We start from the raw sequence: 14040 nt of genomic DNA, 5'->3' as shown, positions 1-14040 counted from the left end.
CTCCTTGCTACAAGGCAGGAATAGGAGGAATACAAAGAACGTTAGAGACAAAAGCAACTCAAATTTCCCGTAGGCATGAAGACATTTAAGTCACCAGTCAGTTTATTCAGGTTTCTCACCTTTGCCTTCTGAATATCTCACACTCTACTTTGACCTTTTAAGCAAAGAGCTCATTCTTGCTGAACTTGTTTTTCCCCTTTCAGGCAGCTGAGGAAACTTGGAGCGTGAGACCTGCTCTCAGGGAAATGTTTGTCTTATGTGTGGAGGTTTTCTGTTACAGCCAAATGTAGCTGCTTCTTAAAAACTAGTAACAAGTGGTAAAGTTACAAACTTGGACTCAAAAATTGTGTTGGTACAGTATATTAGTATATACACTTACCGGCCACTTTCTTAGGTACAGCTTGCTGGTATCAGGATGATTGTTCTGAAGGATGATGCCTTCAGAACGGTGATACTTCTTCATGGTACATATTAATCAAGATGCTGGAAACATTTTGCTCCAAACTGACACGATAACATCTGACAGTTGCAAATTTGGCTGTTGCACATCCATGATGTAAATCTCCCGTTTCACCACATTCCAGAGGTGCACGATTGGTTTGAGGTTGGTGACTGTGTTTGAGTACAGCATTGTCATGTTTAAGAATTAATATGAGGTAATTTGGGACATGGTGTATAATCCTGCTGAAAGCAGCCATCAGGCGATGTGTTCACTCTGGTAATAAAAAAGATGCACATGGTCAGTAGCAATAGGTTGTGGTGCTTAAATGATGCTCAGTTGGTACTAACGGTCCAAAGAATGCCAACAAGTTATCCCTCACATCATTACACCATCTGCACTCTGAACCGTTGATAAAGAACAGGATGGATCAATGCTTTTGTTATGTATGCCAAATTCTGACCCTCAAAATGTAGAGACTAAGCAACATTTTTCAATTGTCCAACTTTCGTCGGGCCATGTAAGTTGTAGCCTCAGTTTCTACTTCTTAGCTGACAGTAGTGGCACCCAGTGTGTTCTTCTGCTGTAGCCCATCTGTTTTAAAGTTCAACGTGGTGTACATTCAGAGGTTCTCATCTGCATACATTGTAACAAATGGCATTTTGTGTCACTGTTCCCTTCCTATCAGTTTCCAGAGAGTCTTGTTATTCTCCTCTGTCTGTCATCATCAACAAGGTACATTTTGCCCAGAGAACTGTATTTTTTCTCTTTTTCAGATCATTTATTGTAAATCCCAGAGAGGATCATATGTGGAGTGTCAGTACATAAGTAACATAAGAAAAAACTGCTCTTAGTAAATCTTTTTTATGATCATAAAAACATACCGCCTCTGTAGATATGACAGCTCACATGTGGGGTGCAAAAAACAAAACAAAACGAAAAAGAAAAAAAAGAGCCTGGATTGTTTGCTGTAAGATCTTTAACTGTCTTGATAAATTTGTCAAGATTCCTTCCATTGAATGATATGAAACTAAAGTAAAATGGTGTTTTCAGAAATTAGAGAGGTCTCCTAAATTTTTTGATTTTTTAACAGAAGTTAAAATGTCTCACTTGTTGGTGATGCCGGTGTAACAGACTCATAATGATGTCATCAAATCCGACAACCTCACTGTAGCGGTTCAACTTTAGCACTTCATTATTTTTGTATGACTGGACAGAAGCACGCTGGCCGTTTCCAACTGTTTCCAGTCTTAATCCTAAACTAGGCCAACCAAATCCCAGCATTGTAACATCACAAACATCTCAGTGAAAACATATTTCCCCAAATTTTAATTGCAGTAACCAACATTTCTATTTACAGTGTCCAACTATTATCAACATTTGAGCTAGGATGTCAGGGTGGGTGCATGTGTGTGCGTGTGTGGGGGGGTGGGGGTGGGGGGGTGTTAAACACACTTTATACACAGCAGCTCTATTTTTGACAGTATAATAGTTAGATTTTGTCATTTATAGTTTGAAGGAAATTGAGCCGTTCCAGAAAACCACCGATCCACCATTCTCCTGAGCCCAAGTGTGTGGCCTCTATTCAGCCTCGTGGAGTAAGGAGAGGTAGACGTTAGACTGGAGGAAGCGTGGGTAACAGTCTGTGTCCAGAAGTGAGTAGATGCGTTTCTGTGCGTGGGACAAAGAGGTGCGAGAGGGAGCCTGCAGCAGCTGGATCGTCAGGTCTCTGGTCTTACTGTCCAGGTTTACCTACAGGACACAGTGATGATGCAATAGCCACGTAAGGTCAATTCAAATACTATATGGAAAGACCAAAAACTAAAAAATTGGCATCAAAATCAAGTTTGACTTAAGACAGTTTGTTTTTTCTTCAGCCTTAATTACCAGGTAGCACAATGATGAGTGCTTTATCATCAACAGTGTTCCAGTAGAGATAGTTTAGAATAACTTGAGGTGACTGAAAGAAAACCAACTAACAAGTGCTTAGCAAGACTGCTGAAAGTCTCCAAGTAAAGAGTTCATGAAGATGGTGGAAAGAATGAAGAGCATGCAAAGCTGATACTGAACAAAGGTTCCTTCATTAAGCAGACATCGCTTAAACATTACAGAGATAATTATTAGCATGCGTCTGTGACAAAGAAATGTATAGAATTTATGCAAGCTTTACAGATAACCTTCCATCCTCAGAATTCCTTCTCCAGCTTTGCATCTGCCGAGATCAGTGAGTAGCACAGTACACAGTGAGTGATTTCGGTGTGTATGAACACTCCCAGAACAGAGAAGCACTTTCAGAATTAGGTTGACATGGCACTGTGATCATATTTGTGTTTTATTCGTTTTTACACCTCAGAATTGAGCTTCAGTACAGACTTGATGCATTTGGGTTTTCCAGGTCTGCTTCTAGCACATGTGAACTTACAAGATTTCATTCATCGTTATTAACGCAAAAGGAAGCCGCTTTGTAGCTTATGCTCCTTTTACTTTGTTAACACGTTTCTTCAGTGTAGAAATGTCCAACGTTTTGACTGTTATGGTGGCGTACAACTTTTGGGGCTTTGCATATAACCTTTTTCTTGTATTGGTTAGGTGTTAAGTCGTGTAATTTATATCTTCCCACTTTTTCAGTGAGTATTCTTTGAGCTCGCCTACATAAAGCGCAGTTTGATTCCTGGACAGTCCTCTTTCTGTTAATAAACTTTAACAAGTGCAGTTCTCTCCTTCCTGGCATAAATACCTTCAACTAGATAGAAAAGATAGCTTAGTTGAAGTTCCAGTGCTAATGCACAATTAATGTCATCGCCTGAATCACATGAAAAAGCATCCATACTGTTCACATTCATACTGACATTTTACTATTGCCGTTTACCTACTGTGCATCTTGCTATAGCTACAGTATAAGACAATGAAACTGGACTCCTGGGGAAAAGGGACCTACTGGAGAAGCAACTAAATTTTTTTTTTTTTTTTTTTTTTCTCCCCAACAGAGTTTTTGGTCCTTTGAATTCAGCTACTGCCACACATATAATCTCATGTTGTGGGGAAAAAAATGTCTCTTAGTGGAAGAAAAAAAACAAAAAACAGCTCCACATGAATGCAACTATTGATGGGATGCTATAACGTCAAATCTGAACCACCCACACAAGCTTCTTGAAAACAGAGCGAGACTGAGCAGTAAAACAGTTGGCAATGCAGAAAGAGGGAAAAAATAAACAGGACAGGACAATTCCTGTTCCATGAAGACAGGCTGCCCAGTTTAGCTTTCAGTGCAACCAGTAAGAATGAGTATGAACATAGGTGTGTACCTCCCGGGGGGCTCCTGGCTGGATATAGGTTGCGCAGATGTCTTTGGCTCTCCTTTGCAGGCTGAAGTTAGTGGACGAATGTTTGTACCGCTCACAGGCCAGATAGAACTGCAGGTTCTCCTCGCTGAACTCAGAGCGCAGGAATGCTCCAAATACTGAAACACCAGCTGCCAGGAAGAGGAGGAGGAGGAAGACAAGTGAGCCTTACCTCCCATGCAACATCAATTTATGCATCTTATAGCACAGAACACAGAAATACTTTATCATGCCTAAAAGAAAGATTAGAGAAAGCGACCCAGGATATGTCTACTTTTTTTGCATGTAAACATCCTACCGCAAGATTAGAAATGTCATTTAAACATACCACATGATCTGGGAATCCTGGCATGGTCAAATGTAATGTCTTGTTATTCCTCCCCTATCATCAAGAGGATCATACCACTTAGCCCACTTATACAAACTCATTAACTGCTTGATGGGGTTTTTAATGGCTTCAGAACAGCTGTTTGCCTTTTTTTCCTTTTTGTTGTTTAAATCGTGGTCAAAAGTCCCATTAGACTGGATTGTTTATGAAAGGTGATTCAAATATTACCCACACTCTTCCTATCCACTTTCATTTATTGTTTTAAACTGCATACCAAAGATAAACAGATAAAGTTAAATGTGGGATCTGGTTCTGCTGCTAAGAGCTCCAGCTAGAACAACAGCTTTATACTTATTCATTTCTTCCATTACACCCTAAAATGGTAATAATACCTTTGCATTTATAATAAATGGTGAACCATGACCACTGACAGAAATACAAAGAGCACTTCACATTATATACAATTACACAGTCCCTTGTTGTCATTTGCTAAGACATGTGCAACAAGGCTAGAATTCTGATCTGACATTTAGACATTTTTATGACGTAATCTGACATCATCTCTTGTTACAGTCTTCTCTTGTAATCACAGCAGAACTCAGGCTGCATGGATCAGTTTTCTTAGTTTTGCAGATTTTATTTTTAATTAAAAAAAATTCTGTATCTGCATTGCATTGTTTTGTTTTCTTGTTTGGTGGGGGGGGGGGGGGGGGGGGGGCTCTCTCTCTTATCAACAAAGCTTGATTTTTCTGATAGTATGCTCACTTTTGATTTGCCTGAATAGGCTTTGCATAGAACCTATCCAGTTACCAAAAAGGTTCTCCTTTAGAAACCTTCAGTGTAGCCTTGACTTAACTGCCCAATAAAGTGTAGTAGGCTGGACAGATTACTGGCACAGCCTTCCTTTGAAGTACACAAAGTTCCAGTCTGTACACAAAGACATCGACAAAGGCTGAAATCCTGAATAATTTAGTCAAGGAAACTGATGTGACAAGAAAAAAAATGAATGGAAACATTCTGTGGCATTCAGAATATGTTGTAACGGCATCGATGTTATCAAAGGGTTTCATCGGGACATGCCCTGTTTTTCTTGAATGGATGAAAACATTAGAAGACACCAGCACAAAGTATACTACCAGGAAACAGGATTCAGGAATTTGCTTGTGCAGACGTACACACTTCCCCTTCATGCACCATTAAACCCAGAACCCTTGTTAATATCAAGCAAGTCAAACATTCTCAAGCCTTTAGACAGACTTTGAAACAGCTGTGATTTATAACCATTTTGGTGTTTACTATCTATTCTATTCATAGAAGCAGCAGGGTTAGGGTAAGTGCTGCACTTTTAGCAGCACACAAGGATCACTGACGTCAGACCAGATGTCAACATCGATTCAGCTTAAAAACTTGAGAAACACTAGATTTTTTTTGTTGCACAAACATGTCTTCAAGGCAGAAGTTGTGAGACACTTAAATGTCACAAGATGGGGTTCAGATCAGAATCAGAGTAAGGACTGACCTTTTACGCTCAAGTGCAAAAGCCAAAGAACCATTCTCTAACATCAGTGTCAGGTTACCCTGTTACAAGTTGAATTATATAAAGAAAATACTTTATTTTATTTTTTTTAACCTGAACACAATTCTTTCATTTTTCAAGAGTTTACATTATTAGTACATGTCTAATGTTGAACAAGAATGCAATAAATGGCAACTCCCACAGCTGCACTGTCATCCTGAAAATGATTACTGCAAGGGTTAAATTGTGAGTGAAGGTAAACAAATCACCTTTGTGACAAGGATCCAAGAAAGCAGTGGATTATTTCATTTAAGCAAAGTGTAATCTCTGATATGCAAATGGAATAACAGGAGCATCGCTGGTGTCCTCAAACCACACAGCGCCCAAAAACAACAACAACAACAACAACAAAAAAAAAGGATATAGTGACCAAAAACGGCATTGATTTTTCCAAAACACAGCCACTCAAAGTAGGTTTGGAAGAATAATAAAAGGGCTTTATTGTAATTCACTAGTACGTGCCTTTTTACATTGGCCTTTACATGCTGTTAACCATGAAATGAAAATGATACAGTGCTTTCATAAGATGTTGTAGATGCTTAAATGAAAAAAAGGGTCATTTTAGCACATTGCTAGGTGGTTGCTAGGCAACATGACAACATTATAATTTTGTTTAATTCAGCCTTTGTGGATATAAATGAAAAGTTATTGTCATGAAATTAGGATGCTTTTGTGAGGTGTTGCAGGGAAAAGAAACAGGTCATACTCTGTGCATTATCCCAAATTCAAATGTATAAATAGTAATTAATGATTTACAAATTAAAATTTTTATTTGAAATAAAACAAAATTGTCATATCACGTGTTTATATTCCCACAAACATGTCTGAAAGTGAGAGCAGGGTTGTAAACAGAGAGAGGATAAGAGGAGGTGACACTATCAGCTGGTGATGTGACCCAAAAGTCAACAAGCTAGCCATGTTCCACACGATAAGAGGAGAAAACAATGGATGGAAGTGACTGACGCAGTTACATGGTAAAAAAGTAGGACTTAAAGCAGCTGGTTGAAAAGCTCCACCAAAGATAGAAGATCCCAGTTAAAAAGAGCAGGTGAGCAACACTACTTAGGTTATTTTGTGCTTATGTTTTATTTATGTTTTGTCACTACTATGGTACTTCCCATCAAGTGCCATTTTATCTAAAACAACAGGAGAGAGCAACATTGTGATCTTTTAATCATCCAACTTCCCACTCCCAACTCCAGTCAGACCCCCCCCCAAAAAAAATTGAGATAAAAGATATTAAAATATTAGTTTTTTCTTTGAGGCGTTACACAAAGAAGCTCAAATCACATTCTAACTCCAAGAATTTGCAAACCATTACATTTTATAGTCTAAAATACATAAAAGTGCAAGTTGAAAATCTTTTTTTGCCATGTTGAATGCATAATTTGTTAAGAACGAAAAATATCCAGGCCTTTAAAGGCTGGATTCAAAATCACACCAAAAGTCAAAATATTCTTCAAGTGTTCCCTTAGTATAACTTAAAGGGGGGAGGCTACGGGGTAAATTTGAACTTGTAGTGGAGCTAAAAATGTCACAGCTGTCCTGAAGTAAGACGTGCAGCAAAAGCTATGGAGAAAGAAAAAAAATGTACGATGACTTTCAGTATCCTATCAGGGCGATCTGCTCATCTGACTTTAATGTTTCCCTAGTGCAAGAGTGATGTGTAAGTCTGATAGCGGGGCCAAAACAAAGGTCTGCAGGTCACCAAGAATTTTGGGATTCAACCTCTGGAGTATAAATGAAACTCGGGTGACCTATTTAGCAGGCAAGCTTTCCCCTCACATTGGGAATTCCACTGGGAATTCTTTTTCAGTGGCTACTCCAGCATTTCCTCTTTCCCACACTGCCAAAATTATTTTCATTGATTTCTGACATCAGACATCCTTCTAACCACTGTCCTCAGTGTCATTCAGTCCCGTGATGCTTCAGTCTGTCTGTCACACCTCCTGATCAACAACTTGTTCCTAATGATTTTTTCCATGTTTCAAGTTCATCTTCTCTCTGCTGGCTCTACTCCAACAGTGTATAACATCCTGGTTTGGTTTCAGAACTCTGAAAGTTCTGAATACAAGGAAAACCGCTAAGGCAGTTGACCTTGGTTGACCTTAAGGTAAGGAAACAAAATAGGCAGCCTAATGGGATAAAACTAACTGAACCCTGAAATAAAATATTCAATGAGCTGCATGATTCATCTGAAAAACTAAATGGTAAATGGACGAGATTAGGCGTGCTCAGGGCTTGTTAGATTGTCCACTCACTTTTATTTATATTTTTTTAATTGTTAAATGTCCTGTACTTATGACCTGTAAGTAAGTGAGAATTTGTTCTGGGTTTTATACAACATGGCTCATTAACCTATTCACACATATGCATTTATAGTGGATGCATGAGACTGATGAACACAGAGTGAGATGCATCCACTATGGTGTGGATATCAAGGATACTTTGGCATGCAGATCTAATCACCAACCCTCTGATTAGTAGAAGACATGCTCTTCCTTCTGCACTACAGCCATCCCCCTAAAGACATGTCTTTCTATTCCTCTAAGTTAAAAGTAATACAAGTTCAACAGTTTACAGTCAGAATATTTTCTGTTTAAAATGTCAAGTATAAGACCCAAAACTCTGGAACAAAAAAAAGCAGGACTTACTTGGACTTCCCAGCAGGGCATTTAAGGACTCGGCCCATTTTTCCAGCTCATCTCGATTATACCTCCTCTTTCTACTGTGACCCACTTGACTCCACTGACGCATGAATACAAGGCGAGACCTTCTCTCTTTAGCACTACGATACAGGAAAAGATGGGAACAGAGCGATTCAAGGCGTGTCAGCAAGAGGAGATGGTAGCAAAGATAATGCTGTCATTGAAATGAAGATCAGATCAAGGCATACCTTCACAACATTCTTATAACAGTAAGATAAGTACCGACTCACTTTCAGAATCAGAGAGACCCTGAAAGTGAGTCTAAGATAAAAAAAAATAATAATTTTTAAAAAAAGTGTTTATTTCTACACTTACCACAACTAACAAAATAAACCATGTTCTCACCTGTCTTTTTGTTCTGTATTGGCCAGGTTGGAGTTTGACGAATGAGGACTCTGAAACAGAAACCACACAGTAAACTGGAGTTAACCTTTTTCACCATTTGTTAGAAGTTGTTCTAGACCTCAGCAGCTTTAAACAGCTCAACTGAACAACAGTGACTGTTTAGAGGCTGTAAACACAACAAGACTGAAGCTAAACAGAGTACACATGCATATCTGATACATTTGGAACATTGCATACAAAACAATTTGTCTTAATTTCAATTCTTTTTTCATTTCACACTAAAGCTGCCTGTGTGGTTTGGAATAAAATATCTCAAAATAAAATATATATTCTTGTAAAGTCAATTTATTGCACTACTAAATATCCTGCTTCCAGTCAACACCGATTATTACAGTAGACCTTTCCACTTTAAACTGTAATATTTAAAGGGAATAAAAATATTAACATAACGTTTTTCCAAAAAACTCTACTTAGGCAAATCCAATTAAAAGTATAATTTCAATTTTATTTATGTAGCTCCAAATCACAACACCAGCCGCCTCAAGTGCTTAATATATTGTATATTTACAGTAATACAGGGAAACCCCAACAATCAAATGACCCCCTTTGAGCACACACTTTGCAACAGTAGGAAGGAAAAAACTTCCTTTTAACAGGAAGAAACCTCAAGCAGAACCAAGCTCAATTTCAGAGCATTTCTTTCAGCCGTGTACTTCTACTATAATCTCCACTTGTCTATTAACATGTAGTTTCTAGTGTCAGCAAAGTTCCAGCACTGCAGTGGTAAATTATGTTATTTGCTATTAAAAGAAAATTAGTGATGTCCTGTCAAACTGAGTGTTTCTGTATTTGTTTCATTGGGTTACAGTTCAGTTATTCAAATTCAGTTTTATTTACCTTCATGTACAAATAGAAACCCCATGAGTGAAAACTGGACCCATGTGGATTGTTTTTAAATGCAAATTCAAAAAGAATGAGGAGCACCATAATGCACATGAGGACCATATGTATACTAAATGGACAATAGATATCCATCTTCAGAGAGCTGACAGTTGAGCCATGATCATAATTATGCCAAACAGAATGGAGAGACTATGTGCATGTGACCACAGACCATTTTCATTTTCTTATTGCCATCTACTGCACGAGCCTACGCAGATCCTAGAACAGACGGGACATTTGGGACACTGATTGAAAATAATCAAGACCGTCTCCAAAGGCTTTTATTTACTCACACTTTTCTATAATACTGAATTTGTGGGAAAAAATTAAATTTCAGACAACAGATGTACTATTCAGCTGCTGTTGCTATGTTTCTGCTGACAATGTAAACAACTAGCTGTCTGCTAACATTTCAGTGTGTACATTGTGATATTTCTGACCACCACATATGCTTATTTGAAATGTATAACTAAGTCACAATTTGACTTAAGCCATCCTGTCACTCACAAGCCTCTCCAAGGGAAACACAGGCTCAAAATGACACCTGAAAAGGATCATTTACGTTCTGTGTGTGTGTGTGTGTGTGTGTGTGTGTGTGTGTGTGTGTGTGTGTGTGTGTGTGTGTGTGTCTGTTGGGGGTGGGGGGTTAGACTGGGATATGCGGATGGGTAAATGTACAGTTTGTTTGTAGTTTTTTTTTTTTTGTCATGTTCCCAAAGATATTCCGGAGCAGTTTTGTAATTTGGCATTGCTCTTTTCCTCTAAAAATCTACAACAACATTTAGAGGGTGTAATTTGTTAAAGTATCAGCTGCACAAAAACACCGAATAGAAACAAAATAGAAATGTCATTTACTGCACCTGTGCAAAAAGACTCTTGAGGTGCAGCTTAGCAGCTGACAATCTGTCTCTCTGTTGGTGTCTGTGCTCCATCTTAAAGGGGCCGGAAGAGGACAAAGGCGACAGTGGAGGGAGACTGTCTTTCTCCATGCTCTCAGTGCTGCCCTGCGCAGCTGGGGCCAGCTGGCTGTCACTATAAGCCCTGCTGCCTTGACTGATGAGAGAGCCACTGATCTGGCTCTTTTCCAGTTTACTCAGCTCGCACAGGTTCTCTGCACTCATGCTGTGCTCCCGAGTCAGCTCATTCTTCGTCATCTCACTTGGACTCTCCGTGGGCTCCTGGATGATGGGAGTCAGGTGACCTGATTTCCGATCCAGCTCATCATCCTGTAAGTGAAGTGTGTAGGTGCCAGACTTGTGGTTTTGTCCAGAACCTGGGTTCTTCAGTGACACTTTCTTCCATGTTGGGAAGTCAAGATCAAGGAGGGAACCCTCAGAGCTGAATCTACGCATGGCAGCTGTATTAGAAGTGATGAAGGATGGAAAAGGAGGTTCTGCAAAAAAAGTTTAAAGAAAATAAAGTAGTCAAAGCTAGAAATAAGTCAAAAGGGGCACAAAGAGATCAGACCAGAAATGAAGCACAGAAATATGCGGGGAAAGATTCGGGTTGGGGGGGAAAGGTGATAAAATTGGACAATTAGGAAAAAAAATGGCTCACACAGGCAACTCTCCTTATTATTGTTTTTGCTATGAATGGCTGTCCGGCACCAGGACACTGGGACAGGAACCTTCTGGCTCTATTGTTTAAGGGTCTAAGGTCCTCTGTGCACTGGGCATGTTTGAGGGCATTGCATAATTAGCCAATTAGACTGGGAATCTGAGGAGTTTGGAAGACAAGTAAATGTTCCTGAAAATATTCCTAAACTCTTTCTCTGGAAAACAAACTGAGGTCTATTTACCAGAGACCAACTTCCTTCATCAAAATGTATAAATGTCCTTCATAAAATATTCACATTCTTTGAATAATAATTCAAAAGGTTAGGGGTTTAGAGGCATATAAATAGTGCCTACCTGCTGGAGAACAAGAAAAGTACTTTCATTTTTATTTCCTGCTTACAAATCTGGAACTAGTATAAAAGTCTGGCATCAATGTCATTTGCGCCCTAGTTGGAATTTAGTCTCAGTAGTCGCGCTTAAATTTAAAGGAAGTCTCGCACTTTTTCTTATCTTAATACTTTTAATGTTTAACTACTCTTTGGCCTATTCTGCACAACCGCAAATAAAGCAAGTCAAGTGTTTCTGATCATTAAAAGTATAACCAGGCGATCTCCATTTTTTATTACAAGAAGTCATATAAAAACAGTCTTATACACATGTACGGCAGACAAACTCAATCAAATTTGTCAATAATTAATTTACACATTTCTGACTTGGCAACATTTCCTAGAACTGGGGTTTGTTCTTTTTCCAGTTGAAATTGTCCATGAATATTAACTTAACAACGAACTTTATCATCCATTGTAAGGCTGCTACTGTACTGTTTAATAGTGAGAATAGTGCCATGCAGCCTTCCCAGACCTTTGCTCAGCACAGCTCTGGGAAAAACGGCAGCTGATTGATATTTGAAATCGTTAAGGAGTGCCGGGGCTCTGTCAGTGTACTTACCTCTTCCTCGATAATGCTTAAGCTCTCTCCATGGCCAGAAACAAAAGTCCACCAGATCTCAAGTAGAAAATGTCCATGAACTGACGAGTCTGGTTTTAAGCTATGCAGACTTCAGGTGTCCGGGAGAACCCGATATTCAACTTCCGACGTTCCTGTTGCGCAGCCCTCCCAGATCTGTTCTTGACCCAGATCCTTCTGCAACACAATCAAGTGCGCACCGACAGAAATGTCTCGCAGATTCAAGACCGAGAGCACAACAAGTTCCATAAAGTTTTCTTCCGTGACACTTACACGACACAGTGAGTGCTCCTCCTTACGACTGCGGCTGCCACACCTTCAGTCCTGCCTCAACTTGTCCGTCACACTTTATCGGAGGTCCCTTCAGAGGAGGGAGCCGCCGAAGTGCAGCTGAGACAAGTCCGCCAAATATCATCTCAAACAAGTTTGCTAAGGAAGGGCGTTTCAAAAGGTAAGACGCTGAAAATGCGCTGTCGAAGCCTCCGGGAATCTGTTTTTTGCGCCACGCAGCGTAAACCTCTGTTTCAAATAAACAAACCGCATTTAAAAAAAAATAAAAACAAAAACAGGCGTTTCAAACACCTCTGTGTCATGTAACAAAGAAAAGCTCTAGCTGAGTGAAAGGACCACGTAAGAAAAAAAAACCTGCGTGAATTTATTTCCCACGTCATTTAAGCTCCAATAACTAAGTCAGAAGAGAAGAAAGGCAGACCACACATCCATCAGTGGATTTCCATTGCTACAATATGATTTGGCCCGAATGACGGAAATATCTAATTAATAACGATGACCTGCTCGAGTTCAAACCGAGCATCAGAATGATTGTGACTCTGGACATGGCATGGCTGTTGGTACAGCGTATTACAGAGACTTCTGATGTGTTAGGACTTTTTAAAACAAGGGAATGGTTTACAGGGAATGGTCTGAAACATAGAAACTATCCAGTGAGCAGCAGTTCTCTGGGGGAATAGCCGATGATACTGAAGGTTGAGGTCAGAGGAGAATGGCCGCACTGCTTCCAGCTGCTACATTTTTTTCCCCCTCCATGTCAGAGAAAATCGGCACGAATCAATCTGTGACGCGCAACATAGCTTTTACTTTGAAACGACTAAGGGAACTCCTGGAAAGTTTTGCGTCGGGTTATGTTTAGCGGGTGGTTGACGCAGGACTTATGTGAAATGATAATTGCTTGGTTTAGGTACGGCGAGGGAGTCGGAGCCACAGCGAGAAATTTTTTTTCTTGTGGTTTTTTAACTTCAAGTGAAGGAATAATTCTGTATTTTGCTATTTTGTTTTAGACACAGAAGGAGACAACACTCATCTGCCTTTTATTTCTATATACACGGTTGTTTCAGCAAAACAGGAAAGCTATTTAGAGTTTTCAGAATTTCTGAGTTTTGATTGTTGGAATTCCGAGACCAAGTCTCTTTAGAAAAGTAGCCTTTTTTAAAAAAAAAAAAAAAAAAAAAAGGTCATCTTGTTGTGGGCACAGATACTACACAATAAACACAATCCATTAAGAGAAAAAAAACTCCCGATCTCACAGCTAGTGCTGCTGGAGTTGTGCTTACCTTAGCATATAACCTGTTGGTAAATACACTTTATTTAACAGGATTTATGAAGGGAATATATAAAATATTTAAACTTAACTTGTTTATGACTCCCTGCTATTATACCTACATTACAATGGTGATATTTGTTGCAAATTCTGCTGCCCACTTTGCCAAAAACTGATTGCGGCTTGTAGTGACAGGAGTATTCTTCCTGTTTCAAAATGACTTCATATAATTCATGAGGCATGTTTGATATATCTCTGACAGATTATAGGCCAACAATTTA

At 39.3% G+C, this 14040-nt stretch overlaps 1 protein-coding gene across 4 annotated transcripts; it reads right to left on the bottom strand.

Annotated features, from left to right (window-relative positions):
- Positions 1-1245: 1245 nt before the first annotated feature.
- si:ch211-152p11.4 (regulator of G-protein signaling 8) lies at positions 1246-12645 on the bottom strand. Of its 4 annotated transcripts, none has more exons than XM_005464787.4 (7): positions 12475-12642; positions 12184-12378; positions 10540-11072; positions 8738-8787; positions 8339-8472; positions 3745-3911; positions 1246-2191 (listed from the first exon to the last, which is right to left on the bottom strand). In XM_005464787.4, the coding sequence occupies exons 3-7, from the start codon at positions 11029-11031 to the stop codon at positions 2021-2023; spliced, it is 1014 nt and encodes a 337-aa protein (XP_005464844.1). In that variant the 5' UTR covers positions 11032-11072; positions 12184-12378; positions 12475-12642; the 3' UTR covers positions 1246-2020. The 4 variants fall into 4 exon arrangements, with proteins under 4 accessions (XP_005464844.1, XP_013122432.1, XP_005464843.1 ...); XM_013266979.3 differs by adding an exon at positions 2617-2651 and having other exon boundaries at positions 2055-2191; positions 12184-12645; XM_013266978.3 differs by having other exon boundaries at positions 10540-11109; positions 12184-12643.
- Positions 12646-14040: the final 1395 nt, after the last annotated feature.

The sequence above is a fragment of the Oreochromis niloticus genome, linkage group LG22 (genome assembly GCF_001858045.2).
Source record: "Oreochromis niloticus isolate F11D_XX linkage group LG22, O_niloticus_UMD_NMBU, whole genome shotgun sequence".
Classification (NCBI taxonomy): Eukaryota; Metazoa; Chordata; class Actinopteri; order Cichliformes; family Cichlidae; genus Oreochromis; species Oreochromis niloticus.
This window is presented reverse-complemented; position numbering and strand designations above follow the sequence as displayed.

What these genes read in the sequence shown, in the direction of transcription:
- si:ch211-152p11.4 (XM_013266978.3), bottom strand. Translation starts at nt 11,031, where the DNA reads ATGCGTAGATTCAGCTCTGAGGGTTCCCTCCTTGATCTTGACTTCCCA. An exon ending in TCAAGAGTCTTTTTGCACAG is followed by an intron (nt 8,788 to 10,539) that starts GTGCAGTAAATG and finishes TTTCTGTTTCAG; the next exon opens with AGTCCTCATTCGTCAAACTC. An exon ending in AGCCAGGAGCCCCCCGGGAG is followed by an intron (nt 2,192 to 3,744) that starts GTACACACCTAT and finishes TGTGTCCTGTAG; the next exon opens with GTAAACCTGGACAGTAAGAC.